The sequence below is a fragment of the Canis lupus genome, chromosome 33 (assembly GCF_003254725.2).
Source record: "Canis lupus dingo isolate Sandy chromosome 33, ASM325472v2, whole genome shotgun sequence".
In the NCBI taxonomy this organism is placed as follows: Eukaryota; Metazoa; Chordata; class Mammalia; order Carnivora; family Canidae; genus Canis; species Canis lupus.
The window spans coordinates 14,088,165-14,107,202 of NC_064275.1; the positions used below are offsets into that span (position 1 = coordinate 14,088,165).

General features: G+C 34.8%; 1 protein-coding gene across 11 annotated transcripts in view; it reads left to right on the top strand.

Annotated features, from left to right (window-relative positions):
• DZIP3 (DAZ interacting zinc finger protein 3) overlaps window positions 1-19,038 on the top strand; it is an 85,420-nt gene that overhangs the window by 56,964 nt on the left and 9,418 nt on the right. For 10 of the 11 annotated variants that reach the window (XM_049105530.1, XM_049105532.1, XM_025478229.3 and 7 more), the window contains 7 exons: window positions 1,526-1,691; window positions 3,025-3,114; window positions 3,289-3,416; window positions 11,492-11,560; window positions 13,951-14,047; window positions 15,529-15,632; window positions 17,272-17,359. In XM_049105530.1, the coding sequence (XP_048961487.1) occupies window positions 1,526-1,691; window positions 3,025-3,114; window positions 3,289-3,416; window positions 11,492-11,560; window positions 13,951-14,047; window positions 15,529-15,632; window positions 17,272-17,359 (742 nt within the window). The remainder of the gene's footprint in view (window positions 1-1,525; window positions 1,692-3,024; window positions 3,115-3,288; window positions 3,417-11,491; window positions 11,561-13,950; window positions 14,048-15,528; window positions 15,633-17,271; window positions 17,360-19,038) is intronic. The other variant, XM_025478271.3, reaches the window with a different exon arrangement.

Sequence of the window (19,038 nt, forward strand, 5' to 3'; positions counted from 1 at the left end):
ATGGTTCATCATCTGAGTTTTCATGTTCTCTGGCAGCAAGTTGAGCAAAACAATACTAGAGCAATAGTTTTTTTGTTTTTTGCTCTTTTCAAGCCATGTCTAGATGCCTTAAAAATAACTTACTGAAGAGTGAAACAGTGCTATCAATCATTTTGCTTATGTTACCTAAAATATAGACCCAAATCTGGATGATCATCTAATTACCCAGGGAGCTTTTTTCTCATATGAGAATTTTCAAATATGCACAAAAGAAAAGAATATACATTTACACTAGTATATGTACCTGTCATCCCAATTCAATAATTACACTGTTTTTCCACATTTGCTTCATTCTTCCCTCAACATTTTGTTCAAGTGTTTTTAATGCCAAATTTTATTTTACCTCTACATGCTATAGTTTTCATTTCTTACTGATACGAACGTTTTCCTGTATTGTCACACTGCTATTGTTAAAATTTTAAAATTTAGGAATTATCTGGATGTTTTCAAAATTACAAATTGATCTATATATTTGCAGTTCTCAGGGGACCTGCAAAAATAATAGTTTTAGAAAAGCTCTTCAGATAATTTGGAAAATTAATTGGGTTTGGAATCCAGTGGCCTACACAAGCAATTGATTTCATTGAACTTTCCAAACGTTTCTCAAAATGTGAGTCATTCTAGAATACCTCAGTGATACCTAAGACTATTTTATATTGTTTTACAAGTTACTCTACAAGCATTAGAGGCCATTGTTTTCTAGGTCTCAAGTGCCTAAAAGAAGTAATCATCCTAAAATTATCTATTTTCTTTCTATTCACTAATCAAGTCATTTATATCATGTTACAAGTAAAAGTACTATTTCTTGTTACCATTTAATGAGATTAAGAAGGAAATTTATAGCTATAAATAGTAGGACAACTTGAAAGGATAGTAACATACATCTAAATTTTAGATATAGGTATAAAATTAGCTGTCATTGTATTTGTAGTATTTTCATTCCTTTTTTTTTTTTAGTAGTTTCTAGTTACTGAAATCCATGTAATAGCACTGCAGTTTCTTTAAGTCCTGTTACCAAAGAAACCTCCATATTTAAATCTACTCTATGTTGCTGTATGTAGCCCTCTATCTAAATGTACACTGGACCTAAAGCAATTAAATTGATAAAGTCAACCTACTTATTGAGAATGCTATAATGATAAAATAATATAGCATAACTGGAAATGGTTCTCAATATTTCCCAAAGTATTGTTTCTCTAAAAGTAACTGATTTTAATGAACTCCCATGATCTCATAATTCTTGGTAACACTAGAATGAACAGAGTACATATCTTAATTGAGTAATAGCTCAAATGCTAAATAAATTCATTATGAATTGTAATGAGAAATACACAATATGAGCACTGTCTAAACTTTCTTTGGCCATGAACCCTTCTGATGCAGAATACTTCATGAGATCAATAAAATATTAATTTAGGAAGCAGTGGCTTAGATGAAAAACACTCAACCATTATAAAAGATTACATTGATTATGTCACCACTGTAGCCCAAATATGATAGAAAAGGAAGAGCAGTTGAAGAAAGAGCAAGCCAATCTATACCCAGTCAGTGGATTTATGAAAGATGATGCAAGTGATATCCAAGAGGATTCTGCAACTGAAGACAAGTTCTATAGCCTGGATGAATTGCATATTCTGGACATGATAGAGCAGGTAAGCCTGATCAGAGAGAGTACAGCCCAGCCTTCCTTCCAGAAACAGTTGTTAACCTTTGTTTTCTCCATGACTCTGAATAGCATGTTAGCCTAGTGTCTGTACTGTGTTTCTGTGTTTGTGAGGAACAAGTAAAAACAGAACGGGGGAGGGACAGGGATAAATGGAGGAGGAAAAGAACCTTAGGAGCCAAAACTTTTCACGTTAACCCTCAAACCATTTCCTGGCTTTAACTCTTGGGCAATGTTGATTACAGATGCATTCCTTGCGAAAGGTTTTCAGATATCACAAGGGGGAAAAAACTTGTCTTCATTTCATTGACAATTTTGAGAAAAATAGTTTACTAAAACAAAGCTACTTCATTTTTTTTAAAAAACTGGTTGTAAGCATGAAATGTCTACAAAAATATTAACAATGTACAACAGTTTTTTTTTTTTCCTTTGTTTCCTTTCTTACTAGCAGTCACTGCTGGGAATGATGTACCTATATGTGAAGGTACAGGGGAATATGATTTAAGTGCTCAGCAGAACACTAAGTCAGATAAAGCATATGACTTTTCTGTTAAAATCACTTGATTTAAATGTAGAATTCTATACTAATGTAATTTAATGATATCCTGTTCCACAGTATGTAGGAATATTGATTGTCTAAGGGTACAGTTAGTAAAAATGATTCCCTGGCTGATAATGGTCATCTTTTCCCTTTCTAATTGTAATAGAATATGTATATTTTAACTGAAATGGCAGTCTTAGCTTTGAATGTCTGAAGTTTAAATATGAGGCCTTTGGTTTGGAAAATGTTTACACCCTCATTTATTCGAAAAACGTTTAGCACTTTTTGTCAAGAGCTATGCTAAAACATGGTCTTTGTGATCATAGTATTTATGATCCAGTGGAGCAGTTGAATATTAAACTAAGGTGGTACTGAGTAATAATTGTTTGGACACTTACCACTGCCTGAGTTAGAATTCAGGCTTCTCCACTTTCTGTGTAAACCTTGGGTAAGTTACTTAACTCAGTTTTATTATCTCTAAAGTGGGAATAATAAGTGCCTACCTCATAATGCTTTTAACAACAATGAAAGCAATACTGAAAAAGGCTTAAAAATATGGTAGGCATGCAGGTAATGTTCTCCAGTAATAGCAGCAGAAGACCAGTAACCGTGGGATTGTTTAGTGAATGCTGTAATTGGGGAGAGGTGGGTTTATCTGCACCAATCAGAGAAGTGATGTTTGCATGAGTAGGAGTTAGATGACAACTTTAAATCCCCTTTAAAGAAGTAGTGGGATTTTTTTAGAGGAAAATAAGGCATGCATATTCCATTCGCTCATTAGGGCTCAACCAGCAAAGCAGAATATGGAGAAACTGAGAAGGAAAAGCTTGCTCGGCAACGACAGCTTTATAAATTACACTATCAGTGTGAAGTAAGTACTTTTGCCATTCTATCTGAAGCAAGTCAGGGGTATTGAAATGTTCAATTTAATACTACAATTTAAACTACTAATAGTAGTTTCTTTTTTTGAAGAACCCATTTTTTCTTTCAAGACTATGGTGACTTGAACAGAATTAACTGTGAAGTACTATTTTTCATTGATCAGGATTTCAAAAGACAATTGAAAACAGTGACTTTTCGGTGGCAAGAAAACCAAATGCAGATTAAGAAGAAAGACAAAATCATTGCATCTCTGAACCAACAAGTGGCTTTTGGAATCAATAAGGTTTCCAAGTAAGTGCAAATCTGTTGATAACAGGAAATTCTGGATTTGCTCCATAATGAACACTATCTTTAAAAGATAATCCCTGCGTAGCCACGAGGTGGCATTGTGACTACACATTAGGAACTGCTGAACTACAGGCCTGTACTTGCTTAAAAGCCAACTATATTTTTGCCTTGCCAGCTGGATTGAGAAATAAGCAACTGCTCACTCTATATATCAAGCTTTACATGTATTGGCTGAACAAGTGTGATTATAATAGAATTACAGGAGAAAGATAATTAACTTTCAGGTCATGATTATAATTTATAAAAATATGACCAATGATTTGTTTTTCTTCATAGCATATAATGGATACATTCCTCAAAGCCACCCGTGAAATCACTTGAATGCTTTTTTGGATTGGTCTCAGAGTTTTTGTGTTCCAAGACCAAGAGATTAAAAATGAATCAAATTTCTAAAGACTCCTCCCTCCCAACAGTCTCATTTCCCATAACAATCTTAATTATTAAATACCTCAGACTAAAAATTCTGACTCATAGGGAAAAATGAATGGCCTTGTTATATTCTTTTTGTACTAATTACAGTCTCCAGTCAGTATCGGTTGAAATAATAACATTATTTTTGATACATTTTAATAAATGGTAATATTACAGGATAGCAGTTGTTCATGAAGTCTAATTTGAAATCCGTTAGTTCTTAGACTGCTAGTAGAGAGAATAGACAAGTTCTGAGGACTATCTTAGAACTTGGAGTCCACAGTATTAATTATGAAATTGGAGAAATATTTGGCAGAGATTTAGGTCTTAAATTATCTCTCACATATGATATGCATCTTGAAGGAATTCCTGGGGAGCGGATGCCATAGCGCTGGTAACATAATCTCAGTTAAAAACACTTTGGCTTATCCCTTCTAGAGTCACAGAGATCCTTCAAGTTCAAGGAGGTTAGGACCTAAGATAGCTTTGGCAAATCTAAGCTGGCTATTATCACTTAACCCACACTTCAGGGATGCCTGGGTGGCTCAGTGGTTGAGCGTCTGCCTTTGGCTCAGGGCGTGATCCCAGGGCCTCAGGATCAAGTCCCACATCAGCTCTTTGCGTGGAGCCTGCTTCTGCCTCTGCATGTGTCTCCGCCTCTCCTCTCTCTCTCATGAATAAATAAATAAAATCTTAAAAAAAAGAGAAAAAAATGAAAAGAACCCACACTTCAGGGTTCAAAACTTTGTCTTTTAGCTTGAAAGGCAATGACCAATCCAGACATATGTTATATAATGATCAGAAAAGTAATACCATCCATGCAGATGAGCTGCTGCTTCTCTCCTTTACCATCTGAGGATATCCTTCCTCAATTCTGATAGCTAATCCAGACACCCTTGTATGCTTGAGATTATAAAGAAACCATTTTAGGGGGTGCATATATCTTCATACAAGGAACATTCAGTGTTGAACATTCACCATTTATCAAGGGCCCACTGTGTGAGAAGAATTAGGTAAGGCACATGTAGAAGATACCAAGACATGTCAGACATGGTGAGCTAATGGAGAATATAGATTAATTTGTTTAAATTTACTTAAAACAGAGGGACTTCTAGTTCTACCAAGAAGTAGTAGTTCTACTCCTTGCAAGTCCTCCTATTTACAACCAAAACACCCTAGATTTAACACGACAAGCAAGTCTAAGAAGACTCTAAAAGGTAGAAGAAAGCAGACTAGACTCGGTCTAGAGACTTTGGTATTTGAGGAATGATATGGTAGTGAATTTTCCTTTTTGCCTCTCATATGGACAGGGTTGCAGAAATTACCAACCTGGAACAGCCAATAGGCAGGGTGGGGGACTTGTAGAAAAGCTTGTTTCCTCTCGCCAAAGGATCAGGAAAAGGAAGATACAAAACCCTAAAAACTTTTTGGCTTATCCCCTTACTCTACTCAAGCACCAATGGTCCCATACCACCCCTTGGAAGCAGGTAGTGTGTTCTGACATTGGCAGATAGCAGAAACCAGATTTCCTTGCTGGGGTAGTATTGGCAGTCCTGAGTATCCAGCTGGTCTTCCATTCCTTACCAGGCAAAAGCAGTTAGTAGGGCCCAGCAGGAAGCTGATTTTTTTACCCTACTCAGAGCCAAAAAGCAGAATGAACTTCCACATCACTCATCTGCATTGAGGCAGAGGGTCCATGTCTGATTTTGGTGGGATGTTATTAGCAGGGCTGAGTGAGATGCTAAACATATACACCCACTCAGCCCTCACACTACACAGCAACAGGGGGTCTTCTTGCTAAAATAATTAAAATAGAATCCAAAGTCTCATAATAACCAAAATACCTAGGTATACAAAGAACGAGGACAATTACAACATGAAAGAAAAGACAACAAATGACAACATTATGATTCAGATTTGAGAAAACAACTGTCCTAATAATGCTTCAACATGAAAATTGAATTCTCTTTAAATAAATGAGAAGCTATAAAATCCTTGCAAAAATTCATAATAAAGTATGGAAATTATAAAACTAAATAATACAGTAACTGAAAATCTTGCTGGATATAATAATATTCAAGATGGCAGAGGATTGATCAGGTGAACTTGAGGACAGACCCTACTATTGGTTGCTAATTTCTGCAGTACCCTGTCTATATATGAGAGGCAAAAAGGAAAATTCACTACCATATCATTCCTCAACAGTAAAAGACATTACCATTACCTCATCTGAACAGCAGAGAGGAGGATAGACTGGGGAAAAGATTTTTAAAAAAGGACAAAGTCTCAGTGACTTGTAGGACAATAATAAAAGAGTTAAAATTCTTACCAGAATATCAGAAGGAGAGAAAAGAGATTGGGAGGAGGGAGTGTTAAAAGAAATGAGGTGAAATACATAAATTTACAAATTCAAGAAGCTGCCTGAATCCCAACTAATATAAACCCAAAGAGGTCCATGCCTAGTCACATAACTAAACTACAGAAAAATGAAGTAAAAAAAATCTCAAAAGAACCAGAGGAAGAAAACATGTGGGAATGCTAATTCAAATAACATTGCTTTTCTTTTCTTTTCTTTTTTTTTTTTTTTTTAAGATTTTATTTATTCATGAGAGAGAGAGAGGCAGAGGGAGAAGCAGGCTCCATGCAGGGAGCCTGATGTGGGACTTGATCCTGGGACTCCAGGATCACACCCTGGGGCGAAGGCAGGCACCAAACCGCTGAGCCACCCAGGGATCCCCTAACATTGAATTTCTCATCTAAGATCATGGAGGCCAGAAGGAAGTGGCATATTATTTAAGTACTGGAAGAAAGGAAACTAAAAACAACAGAATCTTGAATCCTATATCCAGCAGCAGTGTCCTTTAGGAAGAAGAGAAATAAAGACAAGTCTCAGACAAAAGAAAAGTATAAGAATCTGCTGCTGCTAATGCTACCATTAAAGAATAGCTAAATGGGAGGTCTATAAATATAAAGGAAATAATAGAAATTTTTCAAAAAGAAAGAACATCAGAATGAGTACGGGGGGGGGCGTAAATAATAAGAGTCCATTCTGTTTCTCATTAATTTCTCAAATCGTATTTGATGCTTGAATCAAAAATTATAATACCATCTTATGTGGAGTTCAACGTGTAGAGGAAATACAACAATTGTAATTTAAAAGTGTAGCGGGTAAAGAGACCTATATGAAACTAGGGAAAATCTTACTATCAGTAGACTATATATGCATATTGCAATACCAAGTGCAACTTCAAAAAGCTACAGAGAGAGATATGGATTCAAGGTGAATCCAAAAACTTTCAAATAACCCACAAAAAGGTAAGAAAAGAGAAACAAGAAACAAAAAATGATAGACTTAAGCTCAAACATCAATAATTACCTTACATGTAAATGATTTAAATACATCAATTAAAAGACACTGGCACAGGGGATTTTAAAAATAAAAAGCTGTAATCCAACAATATGTTGTTTCTAAGAAATTTCAGTTTTATCAACATAGGTTAAAAATTAAAAAATGGCAAAATATATACAATGTAAACATTAATCAAAAAACAGGAAGGGCCGGCAGCCCAGGTGGCTCAGCGGTTTAGCGCTGCCTTCTGCCCAGGGCCTGACCCTGGGGTCACAGGATCGAGTCCCACATCGGCTCCCTGCATGGAGCCTGCTTCTCCCTCTGCCTATGTCTCTGCCTCTCTGTGTCTCTCATGAATAAATAAATAAAATCTTAAAAAGAGATAAATTTAAAAAACAGGAATGGCTACTCTAGTATCAGATAAAATGGACTTCAGAGCAAAGAAACTACTGAAAATGAAGAGGGACATTACGTAATGATGAACGGAACAATCCACCAGGAAGACATAACAACTTAAAAGTGTATGTATCCAAAAACAAAGCCTCAAAATATATGAAGCAAAACTTGATGGAACTGTAAGGAGAAAAAGAAAAGCCTACAGCTATAATGTCCTAGATTTCAGCACCCTGTTCTCAGGAATTTGTAGGACTACTAGATAGAAAATCAGTAAAGATAGAGAACTTCTACAACCCCATCAACCAACAGGATTTAATCAATATTTATAGGACACTTCACCAGACAAGAGCAGGATACATATGCTTTCAAGTGACCATAGGAAATGTACCATACTAGGACATATCCTGAAAGAAAAAGCCAAAAGAATTTAGAGAATTTGTGTCCACAAATAAGTATTTAAATCCGTCATTAAAAAATAAAACTTCCCTATTTCCAGTAAAAAAAAAAAAAAAAAAAAACCTAGCCCATAAAACAAACCTCAACAAGTTTAAAAGATTGAAGTCATGCAAAGTATGCTCTCAGATCAAAATGTAGTCTAACAACAAATCAATACCAGAGAGATAACAGGAAAATCTCCAAACACTTAGAAACTACACAGCACACTTCTAAAGGAAATAAAAACATGTTGAACTAAATTAACATTAGAATACAGTATATGAAAATTTACTGTAGACATAGCTAAAGCATTTCTTTGAAGATTTATAGCATTAAATATACACATTTGAAAAGAGGAAAGGACTCCATCTAATATAAGCTCCCTCTTCAAGAATCCAGAGAAAGGAAATCAAAATAACCTAAAACAACAGATGGAATTAATAAAGATTAGAAGTAATGAAATTGCAAACAAAATAAAATCTATGAAGCAAAGAGCTGTTTCTTTGAAAATATCAATAAAATTGATACACCTCTGTCAAAACAAAAAGAAAGAAAAAGGGGGACCTATATACCACCATCAAGAATGAAACAGTGATGATACTACAGACCCTGTAGACAGAATTATGCTGAGTGAAAAAAGCCGGTCCCCAAAGCTTATATACCGTATGATGTTATTCCTATAACATTCTTGAAATAACATTTTAAAAATTATTAAATGACATAATAAAAATGGAAAACAGATTAGTGATCCAAGGTTAGGAAGAAGAAATGGGAATGAGAGCAAAATGAGGTATTGTGATAAAACTGTTCAGTGGCTTGACTATATCCCTATCAACATCCTGGTTATTATATTATAGTTCTGTAGGACATTTGCATTGGGGAAACATGAGTAAAGGGTACATGGGATCCCTCTGTATTATTTCTTACACCCTCACATGAATATGTATTTATCCCAGAAAGTTTAACATTTTTTTTTTAAGTACAGTTAACCCTTCATCATGGGTTTGAACTATGTGGGTCTGCTAATAGGCAGATTTTTTTTTTATATATATATAGTACGGTACTATAAATGTATTTTCCTCTTCTTTATGATCATCTTAGTAATATTTTTTTCTCTCACTTCATTGTAAGAGTATAGTATATAATACATATAACATATAAAACATTAATTATGTTACCAGTAAGGTTCTGGTGGTCCACAGTAAGCTATTAGTAGCTAAGCTTTTGGGGAGTCAAAAGTTATATACACATTTTCAACTGCATTTGCTAGGGGTAGGTATCAGTATCCCTAACCCCTACATTGTTCAAGGCCAACTGTACCTATAAATAACTGTCGAATGGAGCCTTACTTAATAGGGATTTTGTAGGGCAAAAAGAGTATTGTGGTTTTTGTGGTAAGGAAACTTCATTGGAGACAATATTGAACCTTAGCTCTGTAGGATGAGATTAGAGAAAACACAGGGCATGTAGACTAAGAGGAAACGAGTGAGCATAGTGTGTGTTCTCATAATAGCTTTTAAGCTTTTGTTCAATTCACTTAAATATGTTCCAAGAGTATATGATAAAAATGAAAATATTTTTAAATTATAAAACGTGGATTTCTTTTACTTTAGAATGTGGTGTTTATCAGGAAGCAAAAGAATCTTTTTTCTTTGGTGTAATTCTTTTTTTTTATTTATTTTTTTTATTTTTCATTTATTTATTTATTTTTTATCTATGATAGTCACACAGAGAGAGAGAGAGGGGCAGAGACACAGGCAGAGGGAGAAGCAGGCTCCATGCACCAGGAGCCCGATGTGGGATTCGATCCCGGGTCTCCAGGATCGCGCCCTGGGCCAAAGGCAGGCGCCAAACCGCTGCGCCACCCAGGGATCCCTCTTTGGTGTAATTCAATGTCAGTCCTACAGTGTTTGTGAATGATAATTGCAAAATTAACCAAGAAGATTTATATAATAGCAACATATTTTGAACAAACCACAGTAAGCACTTACTAAATTTAAAGTAATTACTGTCAGTAAAACCCATATAATAAGCTTGATAGCCAACCAGAGTAAGCTTCAGAACTTTAGATCTTGCGGAAAAGAATGTCTAATCTTACCCTTATGTTATTCATGAGAAGAATAGAACTAAGAAGTTACGAGTGCCTGAACAGTTGTTTCCTATCCAAGCTGGATGATAGGAAATATACCTATCTTATCCTCTATTATTTAAGAGCCCAGGTCTTCTGAACTCCCCACCACCGCTATCAGCTGTTTACTGCCCACTCTAAACTAGAGCTCGGTAAAATATTAGAGTAATGGAAGCCCACAAAGGGAAGGAGAATGTCAGTTTAAAAACTCCTACTACCTCTTTTTCAGCTCTCTGCATACTCCTGCATACCATAGTAATAAAGCTTGTTTTCCTTCTTCTTTACTTGGGAACATGATCTCTTTTGTGTAGAAACAGACCTGGTTTCTCTTCATTGCATTTTCACTTCTATAGCACATTGATTGTAAGTCTCTATAGCTTCTAAGAAGCTTGGAGTAAAGGTGAGTGGGTAATTTAATCTCTGAAATCTACTAGGAAGCAGTCCAGCCAACATTTAAAGTCCTTGTTTTAATGCTGTCATTCTAGTAATTTATATTAACCCAAATTCCTGTGTATCCCAAGGTTCTGAACATAAAGAGAAATGTGCTTTTGCTGTAAATTTCTTAATATTATAGCAAATTAATGGGTCAGTATAAAAATTTAGTTGTGAGGAGATACATAGCAGGATAAGGAAGGAATATCAGAAATGGTTTGTGAACATATATCAGCCAAAAAGTATTACTTTGTACTTCTCTTGGTAGGTTCTTGCATATTAATTTTAAGCCAATTTTATATAAATTTTTTACCCAATCTTCCCATGATTAGGTCATGTCAGTGACTCCCTAGTTAAAATTTACTGTTTTAAATAAAATTATTTGCACACAGCTTTGTTACTTCTATATGTAATATCTGATTCTTTCAGACCTTAACCCTTAATCCAAGTCAATAGTTTATATGACTTGACATAATAACTCTGTAAGAAAGTTAAAGTTCTCAATCCTTCCACAGGCCTAGAAAATCAGAACATACCATCTGTGTCTTCTCCTGGGTAAACTAAAGTACAAATTGCTAAAAACATTATTCTGAGTCTTCAAACTGGAGATACAAGTTCTTTTTGGCTTCGGATTGATGGGGTTAGAACTTAGTACTTACTTTCTTTGGGAAGTCTGTGAATCAGACATCAGGAAAAAATAAATAAATAAATTTCAGAAGGATTAGTTGCAGAAGTCTTAGTAGTTTCAGGCTCAATATTTGTGGCCCCAAATGGTCATATGTAGTCCCTCCTCAGCTACAAGTAGAGCTGTTCTGACTGTATTATGACAAATAATTTCTAATATATAACACTTTCATCTTCTCTCAGATTACAGCGTCAGAGCCATGCTAAAGATAATGAAATCAAGAATCTTAAAGACCAACTATCCATGAAAAGGTACAAACTTAAGTCTTGATTTGGTTGAATGTGTATCTCTAAAACGCTTAGGTATTCCACTCAGCATGTTCCAGGATAGCCATATAATTTATTATCCAGTCTGGGCCATTTTTGAGCATGAAATTGAGACTGGGGACAACAGTTACAAATTGGAAGTGTCCTAGGCAAATTGGGAGGTATGTTCACCTTAGCTCTGGCCCTAGAAAGCTGCTGAGATTAAATTAGCAAAGTTATGGTCCCATGACAAACTAGCCAGGGACCGGAGCTTATGTGTTCTTATCTCTTTGCCCTAATTGATACTGCTAATTGTGACTGATTTATGAAATTGAATTTTATTCTGATTCACATATTTTTGCCTGTAGGTAATTTTATAACAACTGTTTTTGAGATCTAATTCCTATAGCATAAAATTCATTGTGTTAAATTTTACAATTCATTAGCTTTGAATGAACCATCACCTCTGTCTGATTCCAGAACATTTTTATCGCCCTAAAGAAATCCTGGATCAATTAGAAGTTATTCCTCATTCTCCCTTCCCCTAGCTTCTGGCAGTCATTAATCTATTATTTTCCTTATTCTGGACATTTCATATAAATGTAATCATATAATAGATAGCCTCTTGTGATTAACTTCTTATGCTTACTATATTGTACATCTATATTGTAGCATGTATCAGTATGCATTTCTTTTTATGAGTAAATAACAGTCTATTGTGTAGATATACCATAACGTGTTTACCTTTTCATCAATTGATGGACATTTGTTTCCCTTTTTCCACTATTATGAATAATGCTATTATGAACATTTGTCAGCAAATTTTTGTATGAACGTAAAGTTTCAATTCTCTTGGGGATATACCTGAAAGTAGAATTGCTGAGACATTCAGTAAACTGTTTTTAACTTTTTGAGGAACTACCAAAACTTTTCTGACTGACTAACCATTTTACACTCCCACCAACAATGGATGTGGATTCTGGTTTATCCACATCCACTACAATTGGTAAAATAAAGGCAGATAATCCAACAAATATTTGTGAGGATGTAAAGTAGTAGATCATTGTGGTTTTGATTTGCATTTTCCTAATTAATTATGTTGAACTTCTTTTCATGTGCTTATTGGCTATTTGTGTATCTCCTTGGAAAAATATTCAAATCCTTAGGCCATTTTTAAAATTAAGTTCTTTGTTTTTTGTTGAGTTTTGAGTTGTGTGCATGTTTTGGATACAAGCCCTTTATCAGATACACGATTTGCAAATAGTTTCTCCCATTCTGTGGGTTGTCTTTTTACTTTCTTGATGATGTTCTTGAAAGCACGCAAGTTTTTAATTTTGATGGAGTCAGAATTTTCTCTTGTTCTTATAAGCATTTTTGCACAATATTCAGTGCATAATAATTCCTCTTGGTTGAATTAATATATATCCTTGGATATTTTTTTCCCTCAAAACACTCTGGCCATAGTGGTATTAACAGTATATTGTCTTATCAAACTTCTCATCAGTGTCTGTAAGTAAGCAGGCATCTGAGTGTTTCTAATAAAACATTGAGGATAGCCTTTATAAAAGTCCTTATTACAATATTATATTTCCAATTAATTGTTTCCTTTAAAGACATAATTTGGTTTGTATGCCCTGAAGTTTGGGGCTCGGATGTAGGAAGCTGAAATGAGATAGGAAAAAGAGAAATCTCATAGGTAGTCTTTCTCTATAATGTTCTTCATAAATAATAATCTTATCTCCTTCTCTCCCTTTCAGTTTGTAGAATTTGTTTTCATACTGAGGTGTTGAATGTGAGCTGAGATCCTGAGATAACCAGTGCAATATTTTAATGTAGCAGTTTAGCTTTAATGCCACAAGGGCAGGGATGATAAAAACCTTTGTAGTTGCTAGCTTAGGGATATAGAAAGGCTGGTAGAAACTTTATGTGAAATTTAATGATAATAGCTAACATTTATTTAGTACTTAATATGCACTAAACCCAAAATGCTTTTAGTATATTATCTGAATGAGTTTTCACCAACAGTCCTTTGAGGTCAGTAATACAGTGTTCTCCATTTTCACATGTAAAGAAACTGAAATACAGAGAAGTAACATGCCCAAAGTTTCACATTAATTAGATTTCAGAACTCAGATTCATCCTCAGACAACTTTATTTCAGAGTCAAGTTTTAAATCCTAGTCCCTATGTTGAAAATTTTAAAACTTCTATGCCCTTGGTAGTAAAGGAAAACAGTAAGGGTTAAGTAATGTCTTCTCTTGCTTTTATATACTGTAAACTTTTACAAGAAATCATTTCTTACTCAGTGAATAGCTTCAGTCCTTCTCCCTCCTGAATAAGGTGAAAAGTCTGTCTTTGCTGCAATGTTGTTGACTCTTTAATGATCATATATTTCAGATCTCAGTGGGAAATGGAGAAGCATAATCTGGAAAGCACAATTAAAACATACTTAAACAAACTGAATGCAGAAACTAGCAGAGCTTTAACAGCTGAGGTAAAAAAAAAAAGAGAGAGATGGGGTGGGAAGTTTTGCTTGTATACTAAAGATTTGAAAAAAAGACTGTTATAAGTGAACAGAAATAATTCATCTTAGGACTAGCCAGAAGAACATAGCTTCAACTCTTAAGCTTTTTTGACTCATTGGAATTTTGTACATGATTACTTCAATGTTGATAACTTTATGTTGTTTTTCCCCCAGTGACTTGAGGAAATTGGTCTGCTTCAGTATGTGTAGCAAATACATACGTTTTGGGAAAATCCTCATGAAGCCAGGTTACTAAGCCAAATTTCTAAGAATAACATTTTACTGCTTCTGGAGATAATATCTTTCTTTATTACTTTCTACATAGATCTTCCCAAAACCACATACGCATCATACACTCTAATTTCAAAAACCAGCTTACCTTCTAGGCCCCCAGAATGTCACTCAGTTTCTTCTAGGACCTAGAACACCACAGCTAGGGTCTCTTCTAAAAGATATGATTATATGTATGTAATTTTTATTTATAGATAACTAAACTTTTGATATACAAGGAGATTCAAATTTTTAGAAAGCTAACATTAAGAAGATTATAAACCTTCCCATATCTGTCATGCCAAAGCTATATTCTTTAGCAGAATGCTTGGAAATCTGGAGGTCAACAATCAAGGAATGATACCTGAACCAAAAATCCCTGAAGATTAGTAAAATTCTAGCTAGCTATAACCGAAAAACAAAACAAAACCCTCAGATCACATTAAGAGCTCAAATTTGTGTATTTTATTTCTCACTGCTTTTAGTCAGAAAGTTTATTTCTACTCTGCTATTTTATTAACACTTAATGCTGCCCTAGAATATAACCTGTTTTCAGGGAATATTGAATGATTAGTGAGAAAAAACAGGTCAAGTGAGCAATGCAGCAGTAATGGTGCAGAAGGGTATGGGTAGACAGACTCAAACCTGCAGGATAGCTGCTTGGACCTCCATTAGTTTTTCTTAGATTACCTCCCAAAGCCCATTGAGACTGCATGGTCCTCCTGTGTGGTCTGATTATTTTCTTAACCCTTCATCAATTAAAAAAAAAAAAAAAAAAAAGCGAATAGTGGGACTTCTTTTGAGTGTTCTTAAACTTGGCCGAATTTTAGAGTTACTCGAGAACTTTTAAAAATCCCACTAATCAGGTTGCCCTTGGTATCAATAAAATTAGAGTCTCTGACTAGGGCATCATTTTTTAAACTTTCTGAGGTGATACCAAGGTGTGTTCAAGTTTGAAAACTAATGTTCTGGAATGTTTACTAACCCAGTAACCATTGAGTCAAAAAGTTAGAATTGCAGATTTAATCAGAGTTTTTATAATGTATTATGGGCGGTCAAGAAACTCATGTGGTAGAAGAGATTGAAAAATGCTTCAACTTTACTTGAAATGGTTGAAAAAAGAATGTGTTCATTTACAAAGACACCTTCAACTTCTTTGTCTTTCTCTCAAAAATCCGTAGGTGTATTTCTTACAGTGTCGTAGAGATTTTGGTTTGCTTCATCTAGAGCAGACTGAAAAGGAATGCCTCAGTCAGCTTGCCAGGGTGACTCACATGGCAGCAAGGTAACATTTCCCTCTTCCTTAATGAGTCTTTATCTCAGAGATACTCACGAGTGGCTTTAAGGCTGAATAGAATCTGTGTTTTACATGTATGATGTCAGTCTTTGAAGTGAACAAACCTCTATTTTTTTTAAACCTCAAAAGTCATTTAGTCACTTTGATGCTTTTACCTGGTTGCTTCTGCTGAAGCACTGAAGTCTACTGGGTACAGTAATAGCTGCAGACACCTTTTTCCCTTTCTCTGTAGTGAAGTAGATAAAAAGTCTCAGAAACCTGCATGAAGACCAGATACTTACCAAACAAGTTGGATTCTAAGTGGAAAAACTTCTTCTAATTGATTTCTAATGCTTGATTTTAAACACCTTTGGAGTACATTGAAGGAAAAATCAGTGTTAACACCTAAAATCGTATGTTAAAGGCAATTTCTTGCTATGCTATAATAAATGAATGGTTTTCAAGTATCGGGCAAGTTGCATGAGATTATCCTTAAATTTATAATTTAATTTGGAGTATACCTTCATACTAAATTAATTAGCATTCATGGGACCAAGACATCATTATTTTTTAATGATTATCATTTTAATGATCATCATTATTCTTCAGTTCTGAAGAATCAGAATCTCTGATGTTTAGCAAGATTCCCAGGATATATTGATCTGCATTCAGGTCCGGGAAGCACTGTTGTTGGTGATCAGTCTATCTTTGCTTGCTCTAGAAGAAGAAGGGGCACTCTATAAACTAAAATATTATCAAGCCTCTTTGTGTAAGATGTTCTCAGTGATAACTTGTTCTGTTCTCTTAAAGCTGATGTGCTGGGTGATACTGAGGTGGGGATGTTATAACAGAGCCTTTTGAAAGGCCTCATGAAATCTCTCTTCTAGAGATGGCAGACCTTAAACACCTCAAAGCTGTTCCTACTTAAGTCATTTGGTGGGCATGTTTGGCAGAGCTGCTGTGTTTGTGCAATTTAGGCACTGCATAGAGGCAACAATCTAATTAATCCTCGCAGAAGAGGTACTTCTTTCTGATTTGCCCTCCCATAAGGAGTATCCTTTCTAATTTGCAGAAGAGTGGATAGACCAACCATGGCACTGTGAGGTCAGGGTTACAGTGAAGATAGTCCAAAACCTGCTTCTAAGAGGGGTCAGCATCTTTGAGAATGCTTCTGCATTGGATGGCGAGGGCAGTTTCTCTGTCTCCTTACTTCAGTGGAGGGATTCCTGTGTATAGGTTTTGTAGGTTCTAAAACATATATATATATGTTTATATATATATATGTTTATATATATGTTTATATATGTTTATATATATGTTTATATATGTTTATATATATGTTTATATATATATGTTTATATATATGTTTATGTATATAGCCAAGATAGAAGAACACTTGATATTCTGGAAGCAGAAGTAATATTTGCTCTTGAAAAAAGAAATCTTATGTATTCCCAGTCTTTGTTTTATTTTTATATCGTTCCATACAACTTTGTGCCCGTTAGAGGTAATTGTTGGTGATGGAGGTAATTTTGTTGTTGTTTTATGTTATTTACATATATGCTAAAGAATATAATAGAAATTTTTGAAGACCTATGTGGTATATAAAAAGAAAGAACTTTCTCTTGTGTCTCCTTTCCTACATCAGCAATCTGGAATCGCTCCAATTAAAGGCTGCAGTAGAGAGTTGGAATGCCATTGTAACAGATGTTAGAAACAAGATTGCATTCCTCAGGGTAAGTGGTGAAGTATCTCTGTAGTAAATTGATTGAATGTTATATACTTAAAGAAACATCTAATATTAAAAATAATTACTGAAGAACTTTAAAGAACTTTTTTTTTTCAAAAAAAAAAAACTTTTTTTTTCTTCAGTTAACTAAAATTTATGCCTTTTTAAGGTTTCAGATCGATTATTTTATGCATGTGACCTTTTCAGGCCTTTCAGGTCCTTCATACAGGACCTGAAATGATAAACTCAAAAATTGTGTTTCACATCTAGTTTTCCTAAAATTCCAAAGTTGATGCTGCTCCAGTCAAAAATAAATGTTTTAACTTGGTCTGAATAATTATGTGTTTATAAAATTTAAAGCAAGATCAAGAAGACCTGTATTAGTTTTCAATCTTAAATTTTTATATAATGATTTCATAATACAAAATAATAAATTATTCATTATTGGTTTAATAGAATTAGGACTACGCTTAAGGTAATCTAAGGAGGTAACCCACAGAATATTAATTTCTTCATTTGGCTTTAGGATATTTTTGTATTATATCTTAGAGTAAATATAATAGGGGTGCCTAAGTGGCTCAGTTAGTTAAGCATCTCCCTTCAGCTCAGGTCAGGATCCCAGCCAGGGTACTGAGATTGAACCCCACATCAGGTTCCCTGCTCAGTGGGGAGCCTGCTTTTCCTGCTCCCTCTCCCTTTTTTTCTCTTCTCATGTGCACTCGCTCTCGCACGGTCTCTCTCAAATCTCAAATAAGTAAATAATAAAATTTTTCAAAAGAAAGTAAATATGTCATTGTTTTGTGATTTCACAACACTGCTAGCAAAACAATGATATTTAATTGTGACCACAGCCTCAAAGTATTACCTTCTGTCTAGCTTTTCCTTTGGTGGTCTTGACTGTTTCTTTCCCAGACTCTTTCTTATTCAATTCTTAGTGATGCTCAGCATTTATGTTGGGTTTATTCAATTCTGGCCTCAAAAGAGCTGCCTCTTTTTCTCCATCCTTGTTTTCTTTCAAGTACATGTCTTCTGTGTGAAGTATCTAAATGTTTTGTTTAAGCATTTCTTTTTCAGCCTCTGTGGGTTTTACAAAACAATACTGTAGGGATCCCTGGGTGGCTTAGCGGTTTGGTGCCTGCCTTCTTCAGCCCAGGGCCTGGTCCTGGAGACCTGGGATCCGGTCCCACATCGGGCTTCCTGCATGGAGCCTGCTTCTCCCTCTGCCTGTCTCTCTGCCTCTCATGAATAACTAAAATCTTTAAAAACAAACAAACAAAAAATACTGTAAAGTAAGATGAGGACAGTGCCAACAGATGTTGAAAGCATTTTGTTGAGTTTCAGGGATTAGAGTCATACTTTTGGCAAAATCCAATAGAATAAAACAAAAGTATATTTGATACTAGACAAAGCTAGAGGTATAACTTTCAAATAAACAAAATGTATTTAGTGAGTATCCCTAAGATTTCCCCTCCAGTGAACATTTACAAGTAGCTCAACTCTTTGTCAAAGATACTTTTCCCCCATATTTATTAGCCTGTATAATTACTCATAGTTTCTTGAATCTTTAGATGCTTTTCACTTTATATAATTGGTTCTCATTTAGGGGCTGAAAATTATGGAAATACTGAGGAATTATCACAGGAATTTATGTCTCTATGTATCTTGCCAACCGACAGATACTTCTAA